Source organism: Manacus candei, unplaced genomic scaffold (genome assembly GCF_025592945.1).
Source record: "Manacus candei isolate 608988 ecotype Guabito, Panama unplaced genomic scaffold, ASM2559294v1 h1tg000060l, whole genome shotgun sequence".
NCBI classification, from domain to species: Eukaryota; Metazoa; Chordata; class Aves; order Passeriformes; family Pipridae; genus Manacus; species Manacus candei.
This window is the reverse complement of record NW_026138108.1, coordinates 10,152,804-10,176,804: the sequence shown is the minus strand read 5'-3', so window position 1 is coordinate 10,176,804 and position 24,001 is coordinate 10,152,804. Positions and strand designations below refer to the sequence as shown.

General features: G+C 43.3%; 1 protein-coding gene across 2 annotated transcripts; it reads right to left on the bottom strand.

Annotated features, from left to right (window-relative positions):
* Positions 1 to 20,046: 20,046 nt before the first annotated feature.
* Positions 20,047 to 23,030, bottom strand: ADM (adrenomedullin). 2 transcript variants are annotated; one of them, XM_051803928.1, is made up of 4 exons: positions 22,906 to 23,030; positions 22,203 to 22,313; positions 21,738 to 21,878; positions 20,047 to 21,232 (listed from the first exon to the last, which is right to left on the bottom strand). In XM_051803928.1, exons 2-4 carry the CDS (start codon positions 22,298 to 22,300, stop codon positions 20,920 to 20,922), a joined length of 552 nt encoding a protein of 183 aa, XP_051659888.1. In that variant the 5' UTR covers positions 22,301 to 22,313; positions 22,906 to 23,030; the 3' UTR covers positions 20,047 to 20,919. The 2 variants fall into 2 exon arrangements, with proteins under 2 accessions (XP_051659888.1, XP_051659887.1); XM_051803927.1 differs by having other exon boundaries at positions 20,047 to 21,235; positions 22,906 to 23,026.
* Positions 23,031 to 24,001: the final 971 nt, after the last annotated feature.

Genomic DNA, 24,001 nt, shown 5'->3' with positions numbered 1-24,001 from the left:
AGACTGAAGGTTTGAAAAGACATAATACAAACCAATTTATTTCGACTAGAAATTGCCTTCCCTAGATTGCTAAGGTGACAGGAAAAAAAATATGAAAGGAAGGTAATTGTATTTGTTTTAAGTCTGGCAGTTTCCACTGAAATGCCTGTCTCTCTATAATAGTTTTTCTGAAGAAGTGCCTTGGGGAATTACTAGAAAAATGATCTTTATGGAGTGTTCATGGCCATCTGAACTACCCACCCATCCAGTATAAATGTGTTCTGGCAAAACAAGTGTTTGTGTTGCCATGGCCTTTCCCGTGATGTTATTTTCTTAAGCAAAAGCTTTTTTCTAGCTGAGATCTTAACAAGGACACAGGCAGGGCGCCATGATTCAGTCCTTGAAGAGAAAAATAATGATTTGGAGGGAATGGTGAAGGAAAGAGATGGTCTCAGAGGGGGTGGAACATAGGACTTAGATATCTGGTGACTCTTTTGCCCAAGAGAAACAGTGATTCCTTCCACTAATCACTCCAGCTCTGCAGGAGAGTAGCACGGCCTCTACCAGCCCTGCAAAAACACTGATGAGCCCAGTGCTAAGATTCTCCTGAGGCATCCTCAGTACAGGGAAAATCTCTCTTAAAAATAGCAGCTCAACTGTTATTTGCTGAGCAAATAGTGTGTCTCAGATCCGGGCTTCCAAAATTCAGGTCATAGGGCCCTGTGCTGTGCTCAGGTACAGGTATACTGCACACAAATGTGTTCCTGAGATCTGTGTGGGTCCATATGATGTATCTCCAAGATTTTAACTGTTCTATGTGCTGGTTTGAGGATTTTTTCTTTTGTTGTCCTGCAAAATCACTTCAGGAAGGTCCTACCTAAGGGTTTCACATTGGTTTCTGTTCTCGGGTGAATACTTCTGCAAACGAAAATGATTGTGAATTTTACATTGTGTATGGATTTATACTCCAGTTTTAAGTTAATATCTAAGTGTTGTATCATAAAAACTAGTGAGCTGGTCTCATTAGCTTTGAACAATATTATTATATAGATAGTGTACATCACAGTGACTAAAGCAAAATAAAGCTTACATGAAGTGCATAAGGACAAGGCAGGTATTGAGTCACCCTTTCTCTGCATATCTTCCCAAATTCCAGTAATCATCACTGTGTGAGATAGAGGTCATATCTGAATCCTTCTGCTTCCCATCCACCATGGGGGCACTCCTTTCTAAAGGAATAGAACACGAAAAATAAACAACAGCAGCACCAAAGGCTGGGTCTTAGATCTCATAGAGTTTTGATGAGATTTGGGCATTTTCCTTCCTTCAGCTCCTGTGAGACACCTCTCTCAAGCTGCTTTCATACCTGTGTAGCTCCACAGGTCACATCAGGACATTGATCTCACCAGAGAAAGTAACTGGGATAAGGTCCATGAGTGCTAAATGTAGGTCCAAATCCAAATCTATTTGTAGGAGAGAACACATTACAAAAAAACCCAAGTAAATAAAAATAACAAGGAAAATAAAAATAGAATAGGCCTCTAAAAATACAGCAGGCAGGGTCATCTTATCCCCCCCAAATTAATTTTCTTTGTAACACAAACCACACTGTGGGAGGATGAGCAGTTCCCCTTCTGTTTGAAGCAACCCAGTTCACATCTCACTGACACCTGAACACACAACACCATTTTAGCAAACAGATCAAGCACAGAACTATGGCAAAACAAGCAAAGCAACATAGATCATCTTATTTGCCATTAAATACAATTAATTAGCATGAAGCTAAGACAGCAAATAGCAGTTGATATAAGTAACAAAATATGCTAGGACTTGGCTCCAAAAAATGTGTGATGTGTTCTCCTAACTACTGAGACCCATTTAATCTCATGCTCCTGCGCTGAAATTACTTTTAGAAATCCCAGGAACTGAGCTCTGCTCCATCCTCTGAGAAACAATTCCTCAGCCTATCACCTCACAGTTCTTTACCTACCATCTCACTGATCTTGCTGAAGCATCTTCAATAACTCATACTTGTCACCTCTCATGTTCATACTCACTGGAAAAAAAATCACAAGATACCTAATCTAAAGCTAAAAATCCACAGAAAGAACTTGAGCTAAATCCAGCTTGCTTTGTGAACTAATTCCAGTGAAATTAAAGAGCTACTTAGGGGAGGGAAGCAAACTTACAGTATTACGTAACCCCAGACATATCTTTGATTTTTTTAATATGACCTTTTGAAATTAGATTAGAAAGAAAATTCCAAATTAAAATTGAATCAGTTAAGTCTCTGGCTTTTGCAGTTGGGGAGGGACATGTCTGATGCATGAAGCAATACTGGGACTGCATATTGTGGGATGTGTCTGGCTCATGGTCCTAAGGGGATTTAGTTGTCACGGTGTGGTGTAGGCAGTTTCAAGCTCCATTCAGCAAGAAAAGATTTAACCTGGATAGTGATTCTGGAACAGAGGGAAAGGGGGTGAGCTGTAGGGGATGACAAGGCTGCCAGGAGAGCAGCAAAGATCACCCAGAACATAACATCACTTAAAGGGAGGCGTTTCTAAGCTGATGCTGACAGAAATTCAGAGAGGTGGGCAAACCAAGACAGGGATCTAGAAGCTGGAGATAGGGCTCTAAACTGAGTAACTGGTGTTTATCTTCTGCCACAAACAGTGACAGGAGTTTATAGGTGTACCTCAGTTGTCAGAATTCCCCCATGTTGCTTGTAAGAACTCTGGAGGGATGGTCTGTTCACATGCACTTCCCCTCTGGAAGTTTACAGCCCCTAGAGCAGTAAGTGCCCAAGGCAGGTAGTGTTCTCTACTTCAGCTACAGGTGAGGGTATTAGCAAGAGCTGCTTCTGGTTTCACCTTTGAGAGGATCAATCTTCAATTTGAGACTGCTGAGGGAGGGGATATGCTTTCAATTCAGCCATTCCTGCTACTGAAGCCATAAACCACATGGCTGGGGTGGACCAGGCTCAATGACTTCAACATCTGAATAGAAAAAAAAAAAGAGATACATTTGTATGTGTTAGGAAAACTGAGTTAAAATAACCTCATGAACAGTGAAAGCAGTAAAATAGTCCACCTTCACAAAATGCTGAAGAACACAATGTAATTAGAGTTTACTTCCAATTATGTACTTTTTATTATGCAAATTAATAGTACATTTAATTAATGTGGAATTATTTGGAATGACATGTTTTACTGAGGAAATAATGATGGATTTCTGAATGTTAGATATGTTATGTGGTTCCTATGATAAAATATTTTTAGCTGCTTAGCATATGGAAGCACTTAGAATTGTCCCAGTTTCTTTACTGGAAAATAATTTATTTCATGAAATACTTTAAAACCATTCTTAGATAATTTGTTGGGAACTCACTGGGCTTTTATTAAGATGGAATGTTAATCAAGCACACACATTGCCTAATCATAGAATCATCAAGGTTGGAAGAGACCCTTACTTTCCAGGAAGTGCCTGGACATCACTTGCTGATAGGAAGCAGAGAATAAATCTTTTAGTTTTCCTTTGTACACAGCCTTTCATTTTGCTTTATTAAACTGCCTTTTTCTTGAGTTCTTTTCCATCTTATTTTCTCCTCTGTTCTGCTGAGGAGCGATAGAGCCTGGCTGCCAGATAAGGTCAACCCCCTTCACTATCTCAGAGATGTTACGGAGATGTTGTGATGAACTTTATTCAGGTTGGATGCATTTTTATACCTATAAAGATTGTGATAAGGCCCAGAAATGGAGGTGTACTCTTTTCCAAATTCTGTGCTTTTTCTCTGTGGCTGAAGGACTAAACAGGGTTCAGTTGTTGATCAGAAGCTGAAGGAGCTACCAGAATATGCTCCTCTAATACTTATGAATTACATGATTTCAAGTATCATGTTGCCAGCTTTTGAAACAGTGCTGAGGTATGTTAATCTCTGGTATGATCCAGAAATTACCTACACTGTGAATCTAACCAGTTACTGTGAAGGAGGACAACCTTAGAACACTGTGGCCCCTCACTGATGCTACTCAGAAGATGTTTGGGAATTTGAGAATGTGGATCCCAGATCTCCAGTGGATGGTGGATGGTCACCTGCACTGACAGTGTGCTTGGGGTGAAATCTTGGCTCTGTGCAAATCAGTGCAAGCTTGCAGTAGCTGCTTAGTAGTAAGAACATACAGCTGAATGGAAGGGGTGTTTCTCTGTGTTTTGTAGTTGGTTTTGATCCGAGGCAAATTAGCCATCAAGGTGTTACCAGTTCTGTAAAACAACGACCCCTCTTGTTCTGCTCTCTGGGATTTCCTGTAATTGCATGAATGAAAACCAAAGAAAACGGGCTCTGTATCTTGGAACCTTCGGAGGGGGAACTGAGGCCAGCGAAAGTGTCTGCTCCTTTCGGGAGATTGTGATGTGGTTGCTAGTCTTGGAGATGGGTTTGAGTTCACACACTATCTCAGAGACAGCAATTATAAAATTAAGCCACTCGAGGTCACGTCAGCGTTGCCAGGCTCTAGACAGCCAAGCTTCTTGGTGCTGGGCCGTTCTGCAGAGCCTGCCTTGGGAGATATCCCAAGGATGCCCACTGAATAGGAAAGGAGTACTCAGCCAAGAAAAGCAGGAAAAAGTGTTCTTTAGAAGTGGGGGAAGGGATGCTGTTTGTTTTCTGATTTTAAGCTGTAGGAGTCCAAGAAAGGGAACCAAAAAAATTAAAGAGTGGGAGGACTGAACAGGAGGGGCGGAGAGTAAAAGTATCTTTTTACATCAAGAATGGCCAGAGCAAACCACTGTTTAAACCTTGGAACTTCATTATTCTTGATCCAGCTGGCAGACTGTTGGAAGAGTCCTCCTGACTCCTGGGTATCCACACAAGTTTGGAGAAATGCAGGTTTTCCCATTTCCACGCTTGCAGGAGCAACAATTTCATTACCAGAAACACCCACGTGGGGAAAGCTACATGTCTGAAACTCTGTCCTAGAGTAAGGACAGAGAGAGCTCTGTTGCTGTTTCAGGAGCCCAGATGGGACATCCAGTCCATGGCCAAAAGGAGTGTGTCAGTGTTGTTGTTAGTCAGTTAACTGACTGCATTGTGCCTGTGCTCACAAAGATTCCCTCAAAGTACCACATTAGTCAAAGCCTCTGCTGTAATGTACCAGTTAGACTTCCAAAGGTTAACTGCTCTCTGCCAGAAGAGACTGGTTTCTGTCTCCTCGTTTCCTGCAGAGTTCCAGAAGTAGGACACAAGCCTGTCACTGGAGCCACAGGAAGTGGGTGGTTTGTCTTGCCTGGCAGCCCCTGAAAACCCACGTCTTCCCTGATACTTTTTTTCCTGACTGTTTGAAAACATGTCACTGGAAGGTGCTTGCAGGCACTAGACATTTCTCTCTACTCTTTCAGTAAAAATGTCCATCATGGCAAAATGTAATGAGGCAAACTGTGATGCTACCTAAAGAAGGAGTGTCAGCCAGGGGCTTTTTCCAGTGGCCAGAGGCAGTGGGAGCAGACTTTACAAAGGTGAAGTGGAGGGTTTGCATCTTCCCTGGCACAGCAGATCCAGGCTAAAGTGTTCCTTGAGATTGCCATGAGACCAGGGAGTGCTTCTCTTTATTATCTGTATTCTTTTCAGTGCCTTCTAGTAACCAAAAAGACAGGCAAGGGGTCCATCAAATGGCATATGAAGGACAAAAGAGAAATATGGGTCAGAAAAGGGCACTTTTCTGATGGGAAACTGAAGATTGTGGGACATAAACTGAGCTTGATTTTGTTAATTGTAAGTTCAGCAACATAAACCACAAGCCTATGACTTTTTAAAATAATACTCTCTGTTGTAATATGAAACAGTCTTTATGAACTCTCTTACTACTTTGTGTTTCAAGATATTTTGAATTTAAAAGTCTGCTGTCCGAGCAAGGACATATCTGCATGCACCAGCTCTTTAACCATGTACACGTACAATTCTTTTAAGAATTGTACATAGAGGGAAAATAACCAAAGTAATAAACCCAGACAGTCCTGAAACCTTAATACAACAGGTTCTAGCTTGATGCATTTCCCATTTTCTTAAACTTCCAACCAGCCTTTTCCAAAGCTAAACAGTAACACATAAACACTGCCATACACATGCAGATTTCATTTAGAATTTTCAAAGGTCAGTTCAGAGTAACTATGTACTTTGGAAATCCATTTAGGGGCACAGATACTATTCTTGGACAGTAAACAAGTGAAGATGGACATTTATGCCTCTAGCTGAACATTCCACGAACTTACAGAGAAGTCCACACCTAAATACATTTAATATTAAATATTGTGGTATTCTTGGATTCTATGTGTCCTATATATTTTATAACTTCTTGGATACATTTATTTAATTCTTGTTATCTTGGCTCAGGCACCAGGGATTGCTCCTTGGAGAAGATGTCTTAATTCATGAAGGTGCAGCTGCTCTGTGTCCACTTGGCTCACACGTTCCCCAGAGTATCCTTGTTTCCTGTTCTCACCTCAGTATAATTCGTGGTAACTATTTCCTTGCCCAGTGAGTTCCACTGCTTTACAAAATGAGTGTCAAGTACACAGTAGTACTAGAAACAATAAACAAACAATCTGTCTCCAAGCCCAGGAAGAGTAAGGTTTTGCTAAAAGAGGTAATTTATCTTAACAAGTCAGGGAGAGAAACAACCCCACAAGCTCATCATATCAGCTGTGCCATCATACCACCTCAGCTTTCTAATTCTGTAATTTCTGAACTATTTAGCTGCATTGAAGACTGTTACCTCAATTCCTAGGTTATCTGTGTAGCCACATTCTTCAAAAGTGGCAGTGAGTCAAGAAAGTAATTATAATTTAGCATTTGGAAAGTTGACATACACCTTTATGTCAGCTTCCCTTTTTAGCTAAATGCTGTTTCAAAACTCTTCCAAGTTAGACATGAGTGAAAATAACTCAAAGGTTGGAGGAGCTTCTCAGACAGGAATCAGCAGAAACAAAAGTCCTACTCTACCTCTGCACAGTACGAGCAATATTTAAATAGTCCAGGCATTTTCACAACAGTTGGAGTTGCAGAAAATCTGTACTGAACACAGACCATAATCTTTGTAATGGCATTTAAAATTCGCTGAGCACGTTGGCAGTTAGCCAGTTCTCTGACAATATTACAGGAAAGGGGTTAGGTCAGAATGACCTAGACACATCCAGGAAAACCATCTCAAGGCATTCTGCTTGGGATGGTAATTGTGAAACCTACAGCAAGGAGTGGATCATGTCATAGCAGTGAACTGAGGACAGAACACCTGGGCCTAGGAGTGCTGCAAACAGGCAGAAGTGTTGATACTCTTGTCAGTGCTGCCACTGAGAAAGAGCCCTGAAAGGCTGAATGCTGTGTAAGTGGAAAGGCCTGGCAGCCTGTGTCTGGAACCAGAGTTGCTTACTGGCTCAGGATAATTCTGTCAGGCAGCATCTCAGGGGACCAGTGTGAGCTTTTGGGCTCAGTGGGAAATGCTGTGGTTCCAAAGTGCTGTATCCCCTTTCAGACTGGGAAAGAGCAGCTGTGAGCAGTATGACTGAGAAGTTGCTACCAGACTGTGCTGAACAGAGCTCTAAAGCTCTAAAGCTATGCCATGGCCTCAAAACTGCAGTTTGGTATGGTTCCACCCCACCTATTTGGGGGACAAAAGCCCTCTGATATATTTATTTTTCCCTCTCATTTCTGTGACACTAAATGTTTGAGAGAAGTCCCAAGAAATCCAGAACAAAACACTAAATGTGTCATGATAAGCAAAAATATTTCTCTCCTCATCTTGATTCTGAGGCTGTGAGCTAAATCATGATGTTTGCTTTCCTTTGCCATCCACTTCCAACACACAAGTAAAGCAACAAGTCTTCTGTTGCAGTGTGTCTGAGGTAGCTGTGATCACCATGCTGGCTGACAGCAATTGGTATTTGCTTTGATCAGATTTAAAGTCATGCTAATTAAAATTGATCTTCCTGCTCACACATTGAAGGGAACCAGTATCTGGAGGCAAGATCATGTTGTCCAGGGAAAACTTGAATAAACCCTCAGGCACCAAAGTCTGCCTCCCTCAGAGTTGACAGCAGTAGCTTTCATGCTCCAAAAGAACATCTTGTCATATTGTCATGGTTTAACCCCAGCCCGCAACCAGCACCACACAGCCACTTCCTCAATCCCCCAAGGGATCAGGGGGAGAATGGGAAAGGTAGAAGCTGGAAAACTTGTGAGTTGAGATAAAGACAGTTTAGTAGGGGAAGCAAAAGCTGTGCTCACAAGCAAAGCCAAACAAGGAATGAATTCACCACTTCCCATGGGCAGGCAGGTGTTCAGCCCTCCCCAGGAGAGCAGGGACCCATCACATCTAACGGTGACTTGGGAAGACAAACAGTGTCACTGCAAACATCCCCCTCTTCCTCCTTTCTTCCCCCTACTTTATACGCTGAGCATGATGTCATATGGTCTGGGATATCCTTTGGTCAGTTTGGGTCACCTGTCCTGGATGTGTCTCCTCCCAACCTCTCCCACATGTGTCTCCTCCCCCACAGCCTCCTCACCAGCAGGGCAGCACAAAAAGCAGAAGAGGCCTTGGCTCTGTGCAAACACAGCTCAGCAGCAACAAAAACATCTCTACATTATCAGCTCTGTGTTCAGCACAAATCCAAAACACGGCCCCACACCAGCCACTGTGAGGAGAACAAACCAGCACACATATTCTCTAGGCTCTTGTCCTCTAATTGTGCATCAGTGATTCTACTAGTAGGACAAGGAAAGTTTATTCTGTCCACTGGGCATTTGTGTGAAAACCAAAGATATTTACCATTTTTTCTGAAGTTTCCTTTCTCCAGCACTTCACTGGAGCACTTTCTTGAGCATGCATACTGTGGCCAGAGACCTGTAGAACGGGGATTAGAAAATACTGAAACAGGGGGAAGGACTAGGGAGCACAGTGTGCAATTCCTCAGGTGTGGGTTTTAGTCAGGGCTCTGGGATCAGTACAAAATGCCTAAAAAACTCTTTAATTATGGCATGATTTAACAATGTCTTGGAGTACCTTCAGTGGTCTGTGGCCATCCTTGTTAAGTTGGTTCCTTATGGAATCAGTAGGAAGCTCTCACCCTTGTGAAGCATCAGCGCTGTGTTGTGCTGCTTCAGCTGGGTGGGGGCCAGTCAGCCACTCACTGGCCACTGACATTTGATGAGGTTGGAGTCAGAGGCCTCAGAACAAGAGGATGTCCTTGTTTTGTAACCTCTGTAAAGGCTTTAAGGTGATTTGAAATCTAGCAAAATAGTTTTCAGAGGACGCCTTGCAGTTTCTTAGGGTGTTACGTGTTTTCACTTAAAAAAAACTTGAAATAGGTGCCAGGAAAACTAAAATAAAGAACTTGAAAATCAGATTAAATAGATACCAGTAAATTTTCCAGGACTCTTCAATCCTTCATTTTCTAACTTATTCATACAAATGCTTCACAAGAAGGAGGTCAGTACTAACAAGAAAGTTATAGTGTTTGGATCTTGTTCAATTTTAATTAATGCTGTGTTATTTCATCACTGTTTTTAATAAACCACTGATAAAACTAAAGATGTACTTGCTTTAACATCCTCCTTGAGATGTTGCCAAACTCATGTTAAGTATGTACAAAGATTTTATAACTAAGGATACATATGCATCATTTTATGTATGCTATCATTTGACAGCATTGTCATAAAATGCTATTTTTAGTGCCACTGTTGTCTCCTTTAATCATTTTAGAGTTTGTTATTCTGGCAGATGCGAAACTTGCCTGAAAATACACAGAGAACCACAAAAATTGTAGGTTCCAAATGACTACAAGAACTGCGAGATGTCATGATTAATCCAGATTTACAGCATGAATGTTAGCTTTTTCATTGTTCCGTAGTATAGGACCACGCAAAGAAAATAAACTTATTATGCTGGTGTCAGACATTTTGACAGCTCGGTAGACATTGCATTCCTATTTTCTTTCCTGTCTCATGTGGCATTACTGTCTTCCATACCATTTAGTAGTTGCATAATTGTTCCCTTTCAAGCATACAAACAATGAGGTCAACTTGAGTCATGTCAAATAACTGGAGCAAATACCACATATGAAACCATTTAAGATAACAAGTCATGTGATCACATATATTACCTCTTGCCTGGATTTTTTGGATCATACTAGAAGTGTGTTAGAATACACAAAAGCAACAGAGCTTACCAGCTGACTACGATAAGCGAATGTTGAGCACTTTATTGCAAAGTATTTAAGACAGACAAGCTGGAATTGAAAGTTACCTTCCTCTAAATCATTATGCTTCTTCTTTACACTGTCCTTTTCAAGGCAAAACCTGTTTTCCTGCACAAAGGAAAATATGACAGGGATGAAGGTTTAATTTTATTCTAGTGGTTTTAATAACATGTAGCTATGTTACATTTTAAAGCTGCCTAATTATCAGATGTAACATCTGGGATACAGTATCTATCAGACTGTGTTTTATCCAAACTGGGCACAGATACAAAAAAGTGTTATTTGTATTTATTAACTGGAACATACAGAGAAAGGTCAACACTTTCCCTATTCATTCTTCATCAGCAGAGAGGCTGGTGAAAAAGCAGGGTAAAAATAAAACTCCCTAATCAACAAAAACTTGTGCCTTCAAAAATATGCAAGACACATGAAAGCAAAGAATAAGGTTCTTACCTGTGCATTTTTTCTTTCACTGAATGTCATTCAGTTCAGTTTTGCTCACAGAGCACATCACAGACCTCTGCTGTTCTCAACTGAAGCCAAAAGAAGTGGTTTCTCTCTTGCTACAGTGGTTGTCAAGAAGAAAACATTAAAACACTATTCATAAACAAGCAGCCATTAAGAGAAAGCAGAACATGGTTAAAGCAGTTCCTATTAACATGTTTTATTCCACTCTGAAGTACTTTTGAAGTAATTAAACTGGTGAGTTGCTTCTATAACCCTCCCAAGTGTTTGTGATAGTAGTAACCATTACTGACTCTTCAATGCAAGTTGTTCTTCCTCTTGTCCAGAGATTTTGTGTTTCTCTTTTGCTGCCTACACTGCAAGGCCTCAGAGAGAAAAGGCAACTTTCTTCTGACCTTTTTGTACTAGAGAGTTTTGAGCTGCTGCTGGAGGGTGTGTGGACAGAGGGATGGAACAATCCTGTTGGTGTGTGTTACAGTGTAAATGTGTGTTTCTAAGCCTGTGTGCTCTCATGAGCCAGTTTCCCACTCACTGGCTGCAGGCACCATTCACGTTCCCAGTACAGCACCATGGAGAGGCTTTTCTTGCAGGGAGGGGATGCTCAACACAGAAGCTTTATCCATGATAACATAGAAGTGCCTGGCTGGGTTAGAGCAGCAGTCTCTCAAGGCCAATGTGCTGCCCCCACTGTCTCCTGCAGGAAAGGGCATACTGTTTAGGGACATTGTGTGCCACTTCCCATGGCCTATTCTCCTCCTACTCTTCCAGCATCATTGAATTAAGGAGCTCATCCCTGCCTGTTGCCTATAGTATTTGCTTTGATACTGTTATCTGAGATACCTTCTTATCTTCTCTCTTCTTCTCTCTCTTCTTTTTTTTTTTTTTTTTTGACTTGCTAATGCCATCTACCTCCACGGCCTCTCAGGACAAAGAATTCCAGGAATCCAATAACGGCTGTGTAAAAAAAAAAATAATTTCTTTTATCAGTTTTAAACCATTTCCCTGCTACTTTCAGTGAGTGACCCCCTCCCCCAGCTGTAATATTACAAGATTTGATGAATTACACTTCTGCATTCACCTTACCAACCACCTTAATGATCCTCAGTAACCTTCCCAATGATGTCCAACACACTGATTTCTTGCTGCTGCTGGACACTGAGCTGCATATCTGATTTGGCCTACAACACCTGTTCTTTCTAAAAGAACTGGGCTTTTCTGGTCCCTTTCTCCATCACAGATTTTTTTTTTCTCCAGTCTCATGTACTTTGAGTACATGAGAGCTGCCAGAGTTAGAAAGCAATCTAATTTAGCAACTGGTAGCTTCAAACTGCTGTGTTTTTAACCAGAAAGCAGGATGGAATCCTAACTGGATGCCAAAACTGGATCTAGAAAAGAATTTGAAAGACCATTTTGAAACCGTTTCCGAACGTACACATATATACAATTTACTGTTTCAAAATATGAATTTGACTGAGATCTGACATCCCCTGGCAGGTATTTGACTGTCTTATCAGGAGATCTGACATCCCCTGGCAGGTATTTGTGCAGTAGAAGGGCTGTTTAGACTAGGTTTTGCACAAGCCTTTGTTTCCAGACTGGAGGAAGAGTGCCCTGGCTGCTCAGTGCTGTTCTTTAGGTTCTCACTGGGCTTGTTCACACAGGGGCCTCCTCCAGGGATCTCCAGTAAACAGCCTTTAATGGAAGAGGGCTGACAGCAACTTTGATTTCTGTCTTCCTGGTCTTTCAGCTGTGTGGGTATTACTGATGGTGTATAGATGGCAGTCCTAAATCTCTTGTGTCTGTGCCTCACTGGACAGGTGTGTTTTCATGTCTGTGTTTCTGGGCTTCCACGGTCAATATGTGAGTGCATTCATCTCTTGAGTAGTGGTGGTCCACCCTGTTCATCAGTCCTCTCTCCCACTCCTCTCCCTGAACTGGCAGTAGTTAATAATTGTGATGTTCCACCATATTTGCAGCCTTAGGCCGAGGGAAATAGTTTTTCTGGCCTGGGAACAGGACTGATGCCTGTCCTGAGGCAAGGAAGCAAAGATGTGGGCTGAAGTGATCTCCTGGCTGAAGGTCCATGCTCCAGGTGTGCCCCTACAACCATTCCTACAACATTTCCATTCTCCTGTTTGTGACTGTAAACTGGGGGGGCTGAATGAAGCAACTAGGGAATCACTGTATATCCAGCAGAGAGCAAATTTAACCAGCACTGATTCCAAACCAGATGTAAATAAAAATATACCATTTCAACTACTTGTTTTAAACCTGTTTTGAGTAAAAGGCTGAATGTTGTATGTCAGCATCATATACAATATAATTTTTGAAGAATCTCTGTAGTCATAGAGATGAAAAGAGATACATTGATGGAAGGCCATTTTTCAATGCCTGGTTGAGTTACTCAGCAGGATTAAAAATAAAATTTAAAAATCCCTCACATAAGCCAAGAAATATTTACAATCTTTTACAAGTCATCTCTGTCTTTAGCTTCCTCAGGTAGAATCTAAAGCACTCTTTCATACCAGATATACTGCTTTCTCCTTGTGTGAGTATCACTGGATTATGTGTTATAATGAAAGTATTTTGCAGTACATCATTTATTAAAATAAGAATCCTTGTATTATACTGTGTATAACACACAATTATGTAGAGTGATTTCAATCCAGCACAAAAATTATATTTATTTTTTTTTTTTTAGAAAATAATCTCTTCTATTTTTAACAGGGGAACAACTTCAGTTCTGTGATCACAGAAGCTGACAGCTCACACCTAACTACTGAGATGGTGTGTTGTTTATGCCTTAGGGGGATGGGAGAAGCAGTTCAGTCTGACTCAGCACACTGTTCTGATTCCTGCCTTTTAAAGAGCTCTGTGTCTAGAAATGAAGAGCATGTGCACAGCTCTCTGATCATGAGTTCTCATGAAAAGGCAACAGTGGTCTTCTCTAACTTCAGCCTTCTTTACTCATCAGTAAATAGGTCATTCCTGTAACACAGGAGCCAATGTTCCCCTTTGATCCCTTCATGTAATACCTTGAAAACAGTATTTTCTCAAAAAACGCTGCTGTGTTCAGTGTTCTCTTGGTAGCCCACAGTGGCAAAAGTGGTATCAGGACAGAAGCATCCAGGCATCCATTGGGCAAAGTGTAACCCCTGGGTTTACTCAGAACAACAGAAACAACAGAATAGCTCCTTTCTTCATCTCCTTGAAATAAGTAAATGTATTGTGCTGTTCCTGCTTTTTCTGAGTAAAGCTCAGGAGGAATGAAAAATGTCAGTCTCTGCCTTACTCAGCATATTGAGTAACCAGCCCAGGCCAGCTATAAAGTGCTTTTAAAGCCAGGCCTCCCCCCGATTCTGGCAGCAGCGCCTGCCACTGGCATCCAGCTCTCATTTTCGAGAGTGATTTGTTTGTCTTCAGGAGGCAGCAGATGGCAGCAAAGCTGTACAGATGCGCCAGACCAGTTGAAGAAGAAAAATATCTTCGTGCACACGCTCTAACAACATTCCATGGAAAAATCGTCTCATTTGTTTCTGTCTGTCTTGCAGTGTGGTTAAGACAATAAATCAGGTTTAATGGCCCTCATGCACTTGTAACGTGAGGGGTTGTTTTTCCCCCATTACCAGGAGTTAATGAAACCAGGTTGGGGTGACAGGATGTGAATTATCATTCGGCAAATCGTCACTGTAGGACTCACTTCTTTGTGCAAATCTTTTTGTATCCTTCATTAAACTGATTGCTTCATGCAAATATTATCACAAAGTGCTAGTGTGTGCACCCTGAGGGATGCAGGAGCTTTGACTGCCAATCTCTGCTGTGAGCTATGTAACCACTCTCTCTGATTCGGGTTGTCCGGACACATCCTTTTCCGGTGCTCCAAAACAGGTAGTGAGACTTTTTTTGAGACATAAAGAGAAGAAAGAGAGGAGGAAGGAAATGCCACTGTATAAAGTCTTGATGTTTAAAACACTTCACAAAGTCCTACTGCATTAAATAAGAAATGAAGTTTGGGTTTTGGACAAGAACACTGGAAGTTTCTGGGATTCCATCCCTACTCACGAACACATTTAGTGACGCACTTGACACATGTATGTTTGTTGAAGTTGTCATTGCCAGCAGCACCACATCCACTTAAGAGCAGCAGCAATAAGCATACATTGCTGAACTCACTTCAAATTGAACTGAGAGTCTGGATTTGAGTTACTTCTTTTTGACACGGATCCCATCCCTTACTTCTGTCTTTTGGTAGTTTCTTCAGTGTTCAAAACCAGAAATTGTGAGAATAAGTGAAGTATAAAGCAAAATTTAGAATACAATCTTTTGGTATAAAAATAGACATGTTTTTGAAAGAAGGCTGGGGCTTAGATTTTCTTCCCGCTGAAGTCAGTAGAAGTTTTGTTTCAATTAGATGGGATCGGTTTCAGGCCTGGGATTTGGGGTTGAGATTCCTATCTGGCTCACCAGTTCATCACACCAGAATGCCTGATGTCTGTAGGCAGTAAGGAGAATAATGATATATGCCAGTTGCATATTTTTCATGTTGTTTATCAATAAAGGGCCAGACTATGAATGTGTTCCTTATGCAGAATGAGATGCAGAGCTGCACAGCCTCGGGAAAAAAATGACTTAGAAAAAGTGATTTAAAAATCCATCACTTTTTCCTTGTCTCCAAAGAGAACAAACTCACTTTACAAGGTGCAGCTGTCTTCTCCCAGTGTGCAGCCTCAGATCTGAGATCCAGGGCCCTCATACACAGGCAGGGAAGTGTGGTGGCCCAGATCTGAGAGTTTGCTGCTTTCTAGCAGGGAGGCACAACAGACTTGGGTCACGGAAGGGGAAGTGAGGAACCCCCACGCCCTCCTGTCCTCTGCTGTGACAGCGCTGGGATGAATTGCACGGTGCCCTTTTAGTCTTTGAGGGATTCAGTCTCGTGGTAACCCCCGTTACAGCACCCACCTATTAAAAGGACAATAAGCATGTTTGTTTGATGAACTGCTTGGTTTGCTCCTGAACTAACAGATAAGATCCGGTTTGTTTGTTCTGCCGTTTCTGCCAATACTACTGGACATCAGAGATTAAGACCCAGACACTTGTTTGTTTATTTTTACACCATGCAAAGTATGAAGAAAATATAAACCTTTTTATAAGTGATGGAAAAGTTGCGTGTAATTCACAAGAAGTGACAATTGACTGAAAGTATTGGAAAAATATTTATTTTGCAAACCTATTCTGAGAGTCAGAATTTATTACAAAATATGTGCCTTCAGTGGGGTTGATCTTTCCTGTCTTTGGAAAACCCCAGGATTTTGTAAGTGGATGGGAGAGTCGAGGAGGTCTAGTTAAATGTTCTGTAAAAGTTATCACAGAATCAAAAAAAGTCAAAAGATTTCATTTGGCCTCCTCATTGCTGTTGCATTTGCAAGGAATGTTGCAAGCAAAACACTCCAGTCTTATCAAATCATTAACATTGATTCTAGTCTTAATGGGACCATTTGTTTTTCATTTGGAGACATTATCAAGCATTTTGACTGGTGTATATAGCTTGTAGTAAAAAGGCTTTTACACAGCAAAGTTCTTTACCTCATGAAAAAATTATGCTCCTTCTCCTCGTGAAGGATACATGGCCTCGCTCCAAAGAATTAAGTATTTTAAAATTAAAACAATTTCAAAGCTGACACAAATTATTTGGTGAAAAGTAAACAACTGTTCTTTAAAAAACATTTGGATAATAAAAGCAAACTCTTGTGAACACAACAAACAAATTTTAGTTAGGCATAAGTGGATTAGTTATTGGTTGTACTCAGTCATGCTGGAATTTTTCCTCCTGATGCCTGTGTGCTCTACACTACTTAAGTATGATGTGAGATAATATGAAACGGTGTATTGACGGCACGAGGAAACTATTTGGATGGCTGTCTGGAGTTGCCATTATTGGCTTTAATTATGACTTGCTGTCCTTTGGGTACTAAATGAGCCAGAAAAGGCTTCATATGTGCCAAAGTATTCATTAGTATTCCCCTTTCTGTCGTTGTACTTGCAGAAAAAGTTTTAGTCTGGCACCTGACTGCAGTTCTTCTTAGCATGGACCAAGATGCTTTGCAGATTTTGATAATCATCTAAAAGCACACCAGTGTCTCTACTTTTTGGATACAGTAGAAGTTGTTCCTAGGTAACAGTGGCACAACTCTGACCACTTTCTGATGTAACTGGAGAACAAACACTTTTTACAGTGACATGGCTGCTTGAAGTTAGTTTCATGGTACCAACTGGAGAAATAAAAGTAATTCCTTGTTTCCCTCTTCCAGGTTAGGGGACCTGCACTATGATTTTTTGGGAAAGTTCTTGTATATCATCATTTTAGGCCCCTTGCCACAGTTCCGTATAGACTTAGTAACGAAGCCACAAAAATCTTTCTGAAATAAAAATAACCTTTGGAATCCATTTTGGTAATGAAAAATTGTCTATAGTGAAGTAGTTTTTTCTCTGCCGTGGAGTGTCTCTTGGGTAGGTACAGAACAAAATAATCCCTCATAAAGAATATTCCATGAACTCTTCTGACACTTCACTGTGGAGGCTCTGCTGGGTATGGTGACCACTCCTTTGGCATCCACTCTTGAACAGACCAGTGGACAAGGATGAATTCCTGCTCCAATACATATTTACCATTGCAAAACTTAATTTTAATTTAGAACCTTGTTTGAACCGAACTTCAAGTCGTAGTTTTAGCACCCTTTGAAATACTGTCTTGTGGGACGCCAGACTGTTCTTAGAAATCAATATTGTAACTAAGGTGGTGTATAAACAGATGCTCCTCACTTTGGAGGCATTTAGTGACATCTTCCACTTCTCATCTGTCACATTAGAGCATAAACTGGCCTGACTTAAGCACATGGCTCCTCTTGAACTTCTATGACTACAGGAGGATGCTTACTTTCGTGGGCTGTTTCACAGCCTTGTTCCCCCTGAAACCCGAGATCCTCACACTTTTCAGAGATTTTTATCTAGTCCATGTAGGGATTTCAACTGCTGTTTGAGCATTCCTACACAATATTTGCTTTGTGGGGTGTTTGTAGTTAAAAGATGCTTAGCCAGAGATCTTCATTGTCACCCCCTGCTTGGGCACGAGGAAGAGCTTTCACCTGGACAGCTTGCACCTGGGGCTGGTGCGGAAATGGATGAGAAGGAAGAATGCTGTCTTGATATATTTTAGCCCTTATAAACCCATGTCCTGAAACCTGGAACTCAGTTGTGATATGGGGTTAGCTGCACAATGGGAAGGAGTCCCTGCCTGCCTGCTCTGTCATCCTCCTTCTCCTTATCTAGCCTAGGTTAGCCAAAATACTCTGTTATGCTGTTTCCAGGGTTTCCTTTCTTTCTTTCAAAGAATGTACAGAGGCACAGGGCTCCTCACTACTTTCTGGCAGTGTTGCTCTTTATACTTTCTGAAACATAGTTTCAAAGACTGGTGGGGGGAATGGAGGGAATTAAAAACCAAATCTTTCTTTTCTTTAATTGCTGTTTATTGCAACTGCAGAGTTTTGCTTCTCCCTACAAGCGCGGCAGGTGGTGCTCTTGGTCCTTCCGAACACAAGCAGCACTTCCTAAACTCCAGTCAAGTCAGAATTGTGCCATCCTGCACCAGCTAGCTGGTTTTAGCCCTGTCATATAAGGGCAGGATCTTTCAGCTTTGGGTGAAGTGTTTTCTACCAGTGAAGGGGAAAGAAGAGAAGAAAAGGTACTTTAAGTAAGGACTGGATGTTGGCAGTAGATGAAGAAAAGATCAATACAAACAAAAGTAACTAGTTGGCAAGTACATCCTTAATTACCACACTATAGCCAAATCCAGCATTCTGTCCCAAATTTAGATGTGTAACCCATAAGGAAAACATTGTAGCTGTTAAATTGAATGATTCTGTTGAGGTCCTTTCAGTTTTGCTGTTGTGCTTTAAGTAGCATCCTGCTCTCACCTACACATTGTAATTTCCCACTGCAGGCGCCCCAAAACTTGTAACAGCAACTCTTCCAGTGTCAAAGTGTTCCAGGATTTTAGAGTAGCCACTTGCTTGTTTCTCAGCTGGCAGTCATACTCTGCACTGAAGATCATGCATTTGCTCTGACCCCTTACATCTTACAAAATCTGGATCAGAAAGGCCACCACCAGTAGAGAGGTAAATTCTCTTCCAGCTGTTAACAAAGAGATGGTAATTAAAATTGGCAAGTGTCATCATAATTGCTTTTTATTTCTTTTAATAACATTTAAAGTGGAAAACGTGCCTCTCAAGATTTCGAAATTCTTAGCTGAAAATGTTTAGGAAAGTAACTAAAAATAGGCAATTCTGAGCAGAACTTCAAAGTTTGGGGAGAAAAATTATGAATACATGCCAGGTATGTAGTCACTCCATCCTTACCCAAGCTTTTTTGCAGCAGTCTTCCTGGAAAGGCATCATTGCCAGTTCTTTCAAATTTTTCTTGTAAATATATGTTCCTGAGGCATTTAGTATTAGGTGGGAAAAAAAAAGTAAATTCCCACTTCATTTATTCTAGCAGCAATTAGTTCTGCTGTTCCCCAGTCCTCTTCTGTGTATGTTAACTGTGCTCGGAGATATGGTAAAATAGGGGAAATTGTATGTGTCACCCAAGAAGTTATTTAAATACACTTGTTTTTAGGTTTGTTTTGTTGGAGTGCAAGGAGTACGTACCAATAGATGGTGCTGGTGGTGCATTAATTAGGTTCAGTTTCACATTTGTTTTCTGGTCTGTGGTTGGAATTTGTTTAAAAAAAAATAGAACAAAACGAAACCCGAAAAAAAAAAAAAAAAAAGAAAAAAGAACAAAACAACAAAATCCCCAATGCTAAGCTTTTATCCAAAATGTTCTCCCCGCACTGAACCGGTCACCGTTTAACTTTAACCTGAACTGTGGCCCAGGAAATCCTTCAACATAAATAACCTTGGAAGCTGCCATGACCATTTTTGGAACGTGCTCCCTCAATAAATCTGTTACTTTGTTGTGCAATGTTGAAGTGTGCAGTTGTTTCTCTGATTAATTAGGGCAAAAAATAAACTTGCACGATCAATCCAAGCTGTGACACGTTTCAGCCCTGGCTGGAACATGTGGGCAGAAAAGAGCCTTAGAGCCCTCTCTGCAGACCTGCCCTGGGATTTTAGGATGCATGCTGGTTTGGAGTTTACTCCATTTGATGAGATAAGGTGGCTGCTAACAAAGTCCACAGTGGAAGAGTTTTGGTCTGTCCCAGAACTGCCACGCTAGGTTAGCACGGGTAGGACTGAACACAGTAAGAAATGATTCATCTTGACCACTGCCCCCACTAAAGACAACATAACAGAACTGTTTTATGTAATTGTGTTTATTTTATTTCACATATTACCCATGGAGAACAGCTGATACATTCTCTACATCTTTCACCAGTCTGGAATGCAAGATAAAAAAAGGTATGGAAAAAGAGTTTAACGTTTGACATTCACGATATGAAAAATAGAGGGGATACAATGTTTTAAAATGCCCGTATGCAATATATATATATATATATATAAAACGTATAAAAATAAAATATATTTTTAAAAAAAAAAAAAAGATACAAACATGACATGACACAGAACAACCTTAAATACCGATACGTATCTCGTGATCCACACACACCGCACTTATAATTAACAAAAACCACGTACAATTGCACTTTTCCTCTCTGTGACGTTCAAGTATATCGCAGTCCCCGCAGGGACTAGTGAGTGTCCGATTCCCTGCCGGGTGCAGATAACGCAGAGGGTAGAGCAGATGTGGGCGACCTGTCCTTGCCCGGGGCTGACGGGCACCCTCAAACTCCCGGAGGCAGAAGGCGAGGCCGGGGCCAGTCGCCCGCCAGCGGGTCCCCCCCGGCGGCGGGGCTCCCCAGAGCATCCCCTCCTCGGGGCAGGGCTCCGGAGGGACCGCCCGGCCCCCCGGGTGCAGCGGCGGGCGGGGGGCGGCTCGGCGGCGCCTTCCAGCGCCGGGCGGCGGGTGCGGGAGCCGGCGGGGCCTCGCCCGGGGAGGGTCGGAGTGGGCGGCGTGCGGGGGGCGCAGCCCCGGCGGGCCCGGCCCTTCACAGCTCCCCCGCGGAGGGCGCGCCGGGTCCCGCCCGGGCGGGCGCTCTCCGCGGATCCTGCCGGATCTCAGTCCGCGCCTCAGTCCATGCGTCGGGGCGGCCTCGGCCGGGGCGTGCGGCGCTCACACCTCCAGGACGGGGTCGAGGGGCTGCGCCCGGTGCGTCCGTGGGCGCCGCCCGGCGCGGGGGGAGCGCGCTGGGCTGCGGCGCTCGGGCAGGGACCGCCGCCGCCGCCGCCCGTAGCCCTGCGGGCTGATCTTGTTGGGCGGGGCGGTGTCGTCCTTATCCTTATTGCCGGTCGTCCTGTGGATCTCGTCGACCAGCCTCTGCACCGTGCACGTCCCGAAGCGGCACCCCATGCGGATGGCTTGGAAGTGGGGGAATCTGTTAATGCTCTGGCGGTAGCGCTTGACGCGGATGTGAGCATCCTCCCGGCTGCTGGAGGCAGGAAGAGAGAGAACGGGCATGAGAACAGCGCAGTGGGCCCCGGAGGAGAGGACCCGGCGGACGCGGGAAGGGGAGGGGAGGGCAGGGAGCCCCCCAGGCTGGAGACGGGGTTGTCCCGAGGTGCCCAAGTGCCTCCCACCACCCCCGGCTCTGCCCCCCGCCGAGCGGCGGGAGCGCGGAACAGAGCTTGCTGTCCATGGGGGGAGAGGCCCCGCCGGTTTATGGCTGTTACTTTATCTATGGATCCAGAGCTCAAGTTACTATTTATATCTGGCTTTCGCAGTAAAGGCGCTACTATCTCCCGCCGGCTAAAGAGCGCGGGGAAAGGGAGGCGGGAGGCTGCTTTCAGCGCGATGTGCAGCCCGGGCAGGACCTGCCTCCGGGTCTGGGGGACCTATAGCGAGAATAACCCGAAACGCCCGGAAACGAGGGACCCTGAAACTTTGCACCGCCTCGAGCAAGTGCCCGAGCCCAGAAAGGGGATGGTATTTACCTGGGATGCGAGACTCGGAGATCCTCTTTCACGTCCTGGGTTCTTACGAGAGGCAGCACATCGGCGGCTGCCCCCAGCCCTCGGAGCACGCCCGCAGGCTTCACGTCCCGCTTGGCTCGGCTCAGTGCCCATTTTGTCCATCTGAAAGGAGCACAAGGGAAGAGGACAGCCTGTTAGCGCAAGCCTGCAGGGCGGGAGCCAAACCAAATAGATTCGAGGGGCCAAAATCTTTGCCAGCGCCGAGATTTCCCACCCCCCCTTTTTTTTTCCTTTTTTTTTTTTTTTTTTTTTAATTTTCCCCCCCAGTGTTTCCTGAAAGGGCATGAGGCCTTCAAGGAGCTGTGCAATTCCCATAAGGAGTCCGGTCCCTGCGATCGCGGCCGGAGCCCGGTGCGGGGGCGCGGAGGCTCCGCAGCTCCACGCGCGGTACTGGGCGCTGGCAGGAGGGCGCGCTCCGATACTCACTTTCTTTTGAACTCTGTCGCTACGTCCACCCTTGCAGCATCCACCCCGAAGAAGGTCACAGAACCGAGATAGAGCAGAGCGACGTGAACTAGTTTCATTCTGGCTGGGCTCCTGGTGGAGGGAAAAGTGAAGAACCGTAAGCATGCTTGCTAATAAAAGTCAAGTAAGGACTGTCCTTTATTTCTGGTGATTCCAGAGGGCTCCTTCCCCCGCAGAGCCCCCAGGCTACCGGGGACTTTGTGTCTGATACGAACCAGAAGCTAACATTTGCTCAACAACTTATCACAGAGCAAATAACAGAGCCTCCAAAGTTTACGTTTGCGGAGAGTTTTACTTGCAGAGGCGGCTGAAAACCAGCAGGATTTCCAGAGTACCCCCAGCGGCTTGTACTAGGATTTAGCAAACCCATGAGATTAGAGAGCTGGCTATCGGACGCATCGTTTCCAAACTCCAGCAAGTGTTTTGCTGCCTGGAAGTTTATCCCCCGATAGCTCCTCTTCCCACTTCACACGCAGAACCAGCTAGTTCTGGATCTTATGCTGTAAACTGCAGCTGATGCCAAGAGCCAGTGCAAGACTTCGCAGCATAACTCCAAGCTCTTCAAAACAGTCCAGATTTAGTAGATTCTTGCTTGCTCTCCACCTCCCCTGAATCTTTTTGTTGTTGTTGCTGTTAAGGTGGGGGGAAAAAAAATAGTTCTTACCTGACAGTGAGGATAATCCACTGAGACAAATGTTTTTGTAGTAGCGATCCGAGCTTGCAGGGTTTCCTGAGGAGCGAGAACTCCTCCTTTGTGTGTCTGAAGTAACCACTGCCGAGCTGCGCTCCACCGCTCCCTCTTATAGAGCAGCGCGGGGGAAGTGGGTGGACCTTGGCGTGGCTGGGCAATTTTTCTTTGACACTTACCCCCACCCCCACATTTCAAGCACTCCTTAAGCATTCTAGCCTGGATTGGGGGCAACATATACTAGGGTAAAAATAAGAGGATTATTGAAAATTATCTTAAACAACCCTCTTGGTATTTTGTTAATTATAACGGCAGCTTTTAGGTGTGGATTCCGAGTAATGGCATAACTTGCAAAATCTGATAAGCCCCTCAGTCTGTTTTACTGGGGAGAGGCTTTGTAACTGCTGATATATAATTATATTTGCATGGTCTGTAGCATAATTTCTCATTCTAGACATCTTAACTTCAGGTGAGTGGAAGCAGGGGAGTGGGAACCAGACTTGATCCATTTCAAAATCCATGAAAATCCATCAGATACCAAAGTTGCAAAAATAAACCCATATTTGGATAAAGTGAATTATAATGAGTAACTGTAATGAGCGCCAGCCCTCTTTACATAATTAAGAAATATCAGACATCATTAATATTTATGACCCAGCTTGGGTGCATTTTTTATCTAACAAAATGTATTTGATTTACTTGATCGATTCAAATAAATCACAGTTCAAATGGTTTTGGAAGATGAAAGTTAGAGCCCAGTTCTGTACCTTGGAACAGAGGAGGCGGTATTGCTTTGGGGCAAACACGGGGTCACTGAAACGCTTGGGATTAGGGAAGACCTGCCGTGCCTTGTGCTATTCCCAAACCTTCACAGACGTGAGTGCGCTTACTTCCCCAGACATCAAGCTAAACCAGCTCAGGATCAGGGTCTCTAACAGCATTCTCCTGGCTGGCCAGCAGCAAAAACCTTAGTCAGATCACCTTGTTGTTTGGGGGTTTTTTACAGTTTTTGAAGTCTTTGCTTCAGAAATGCAGAGGTCCGGCTTCGCAGGGAGTGCTGGAAGCCATCGCC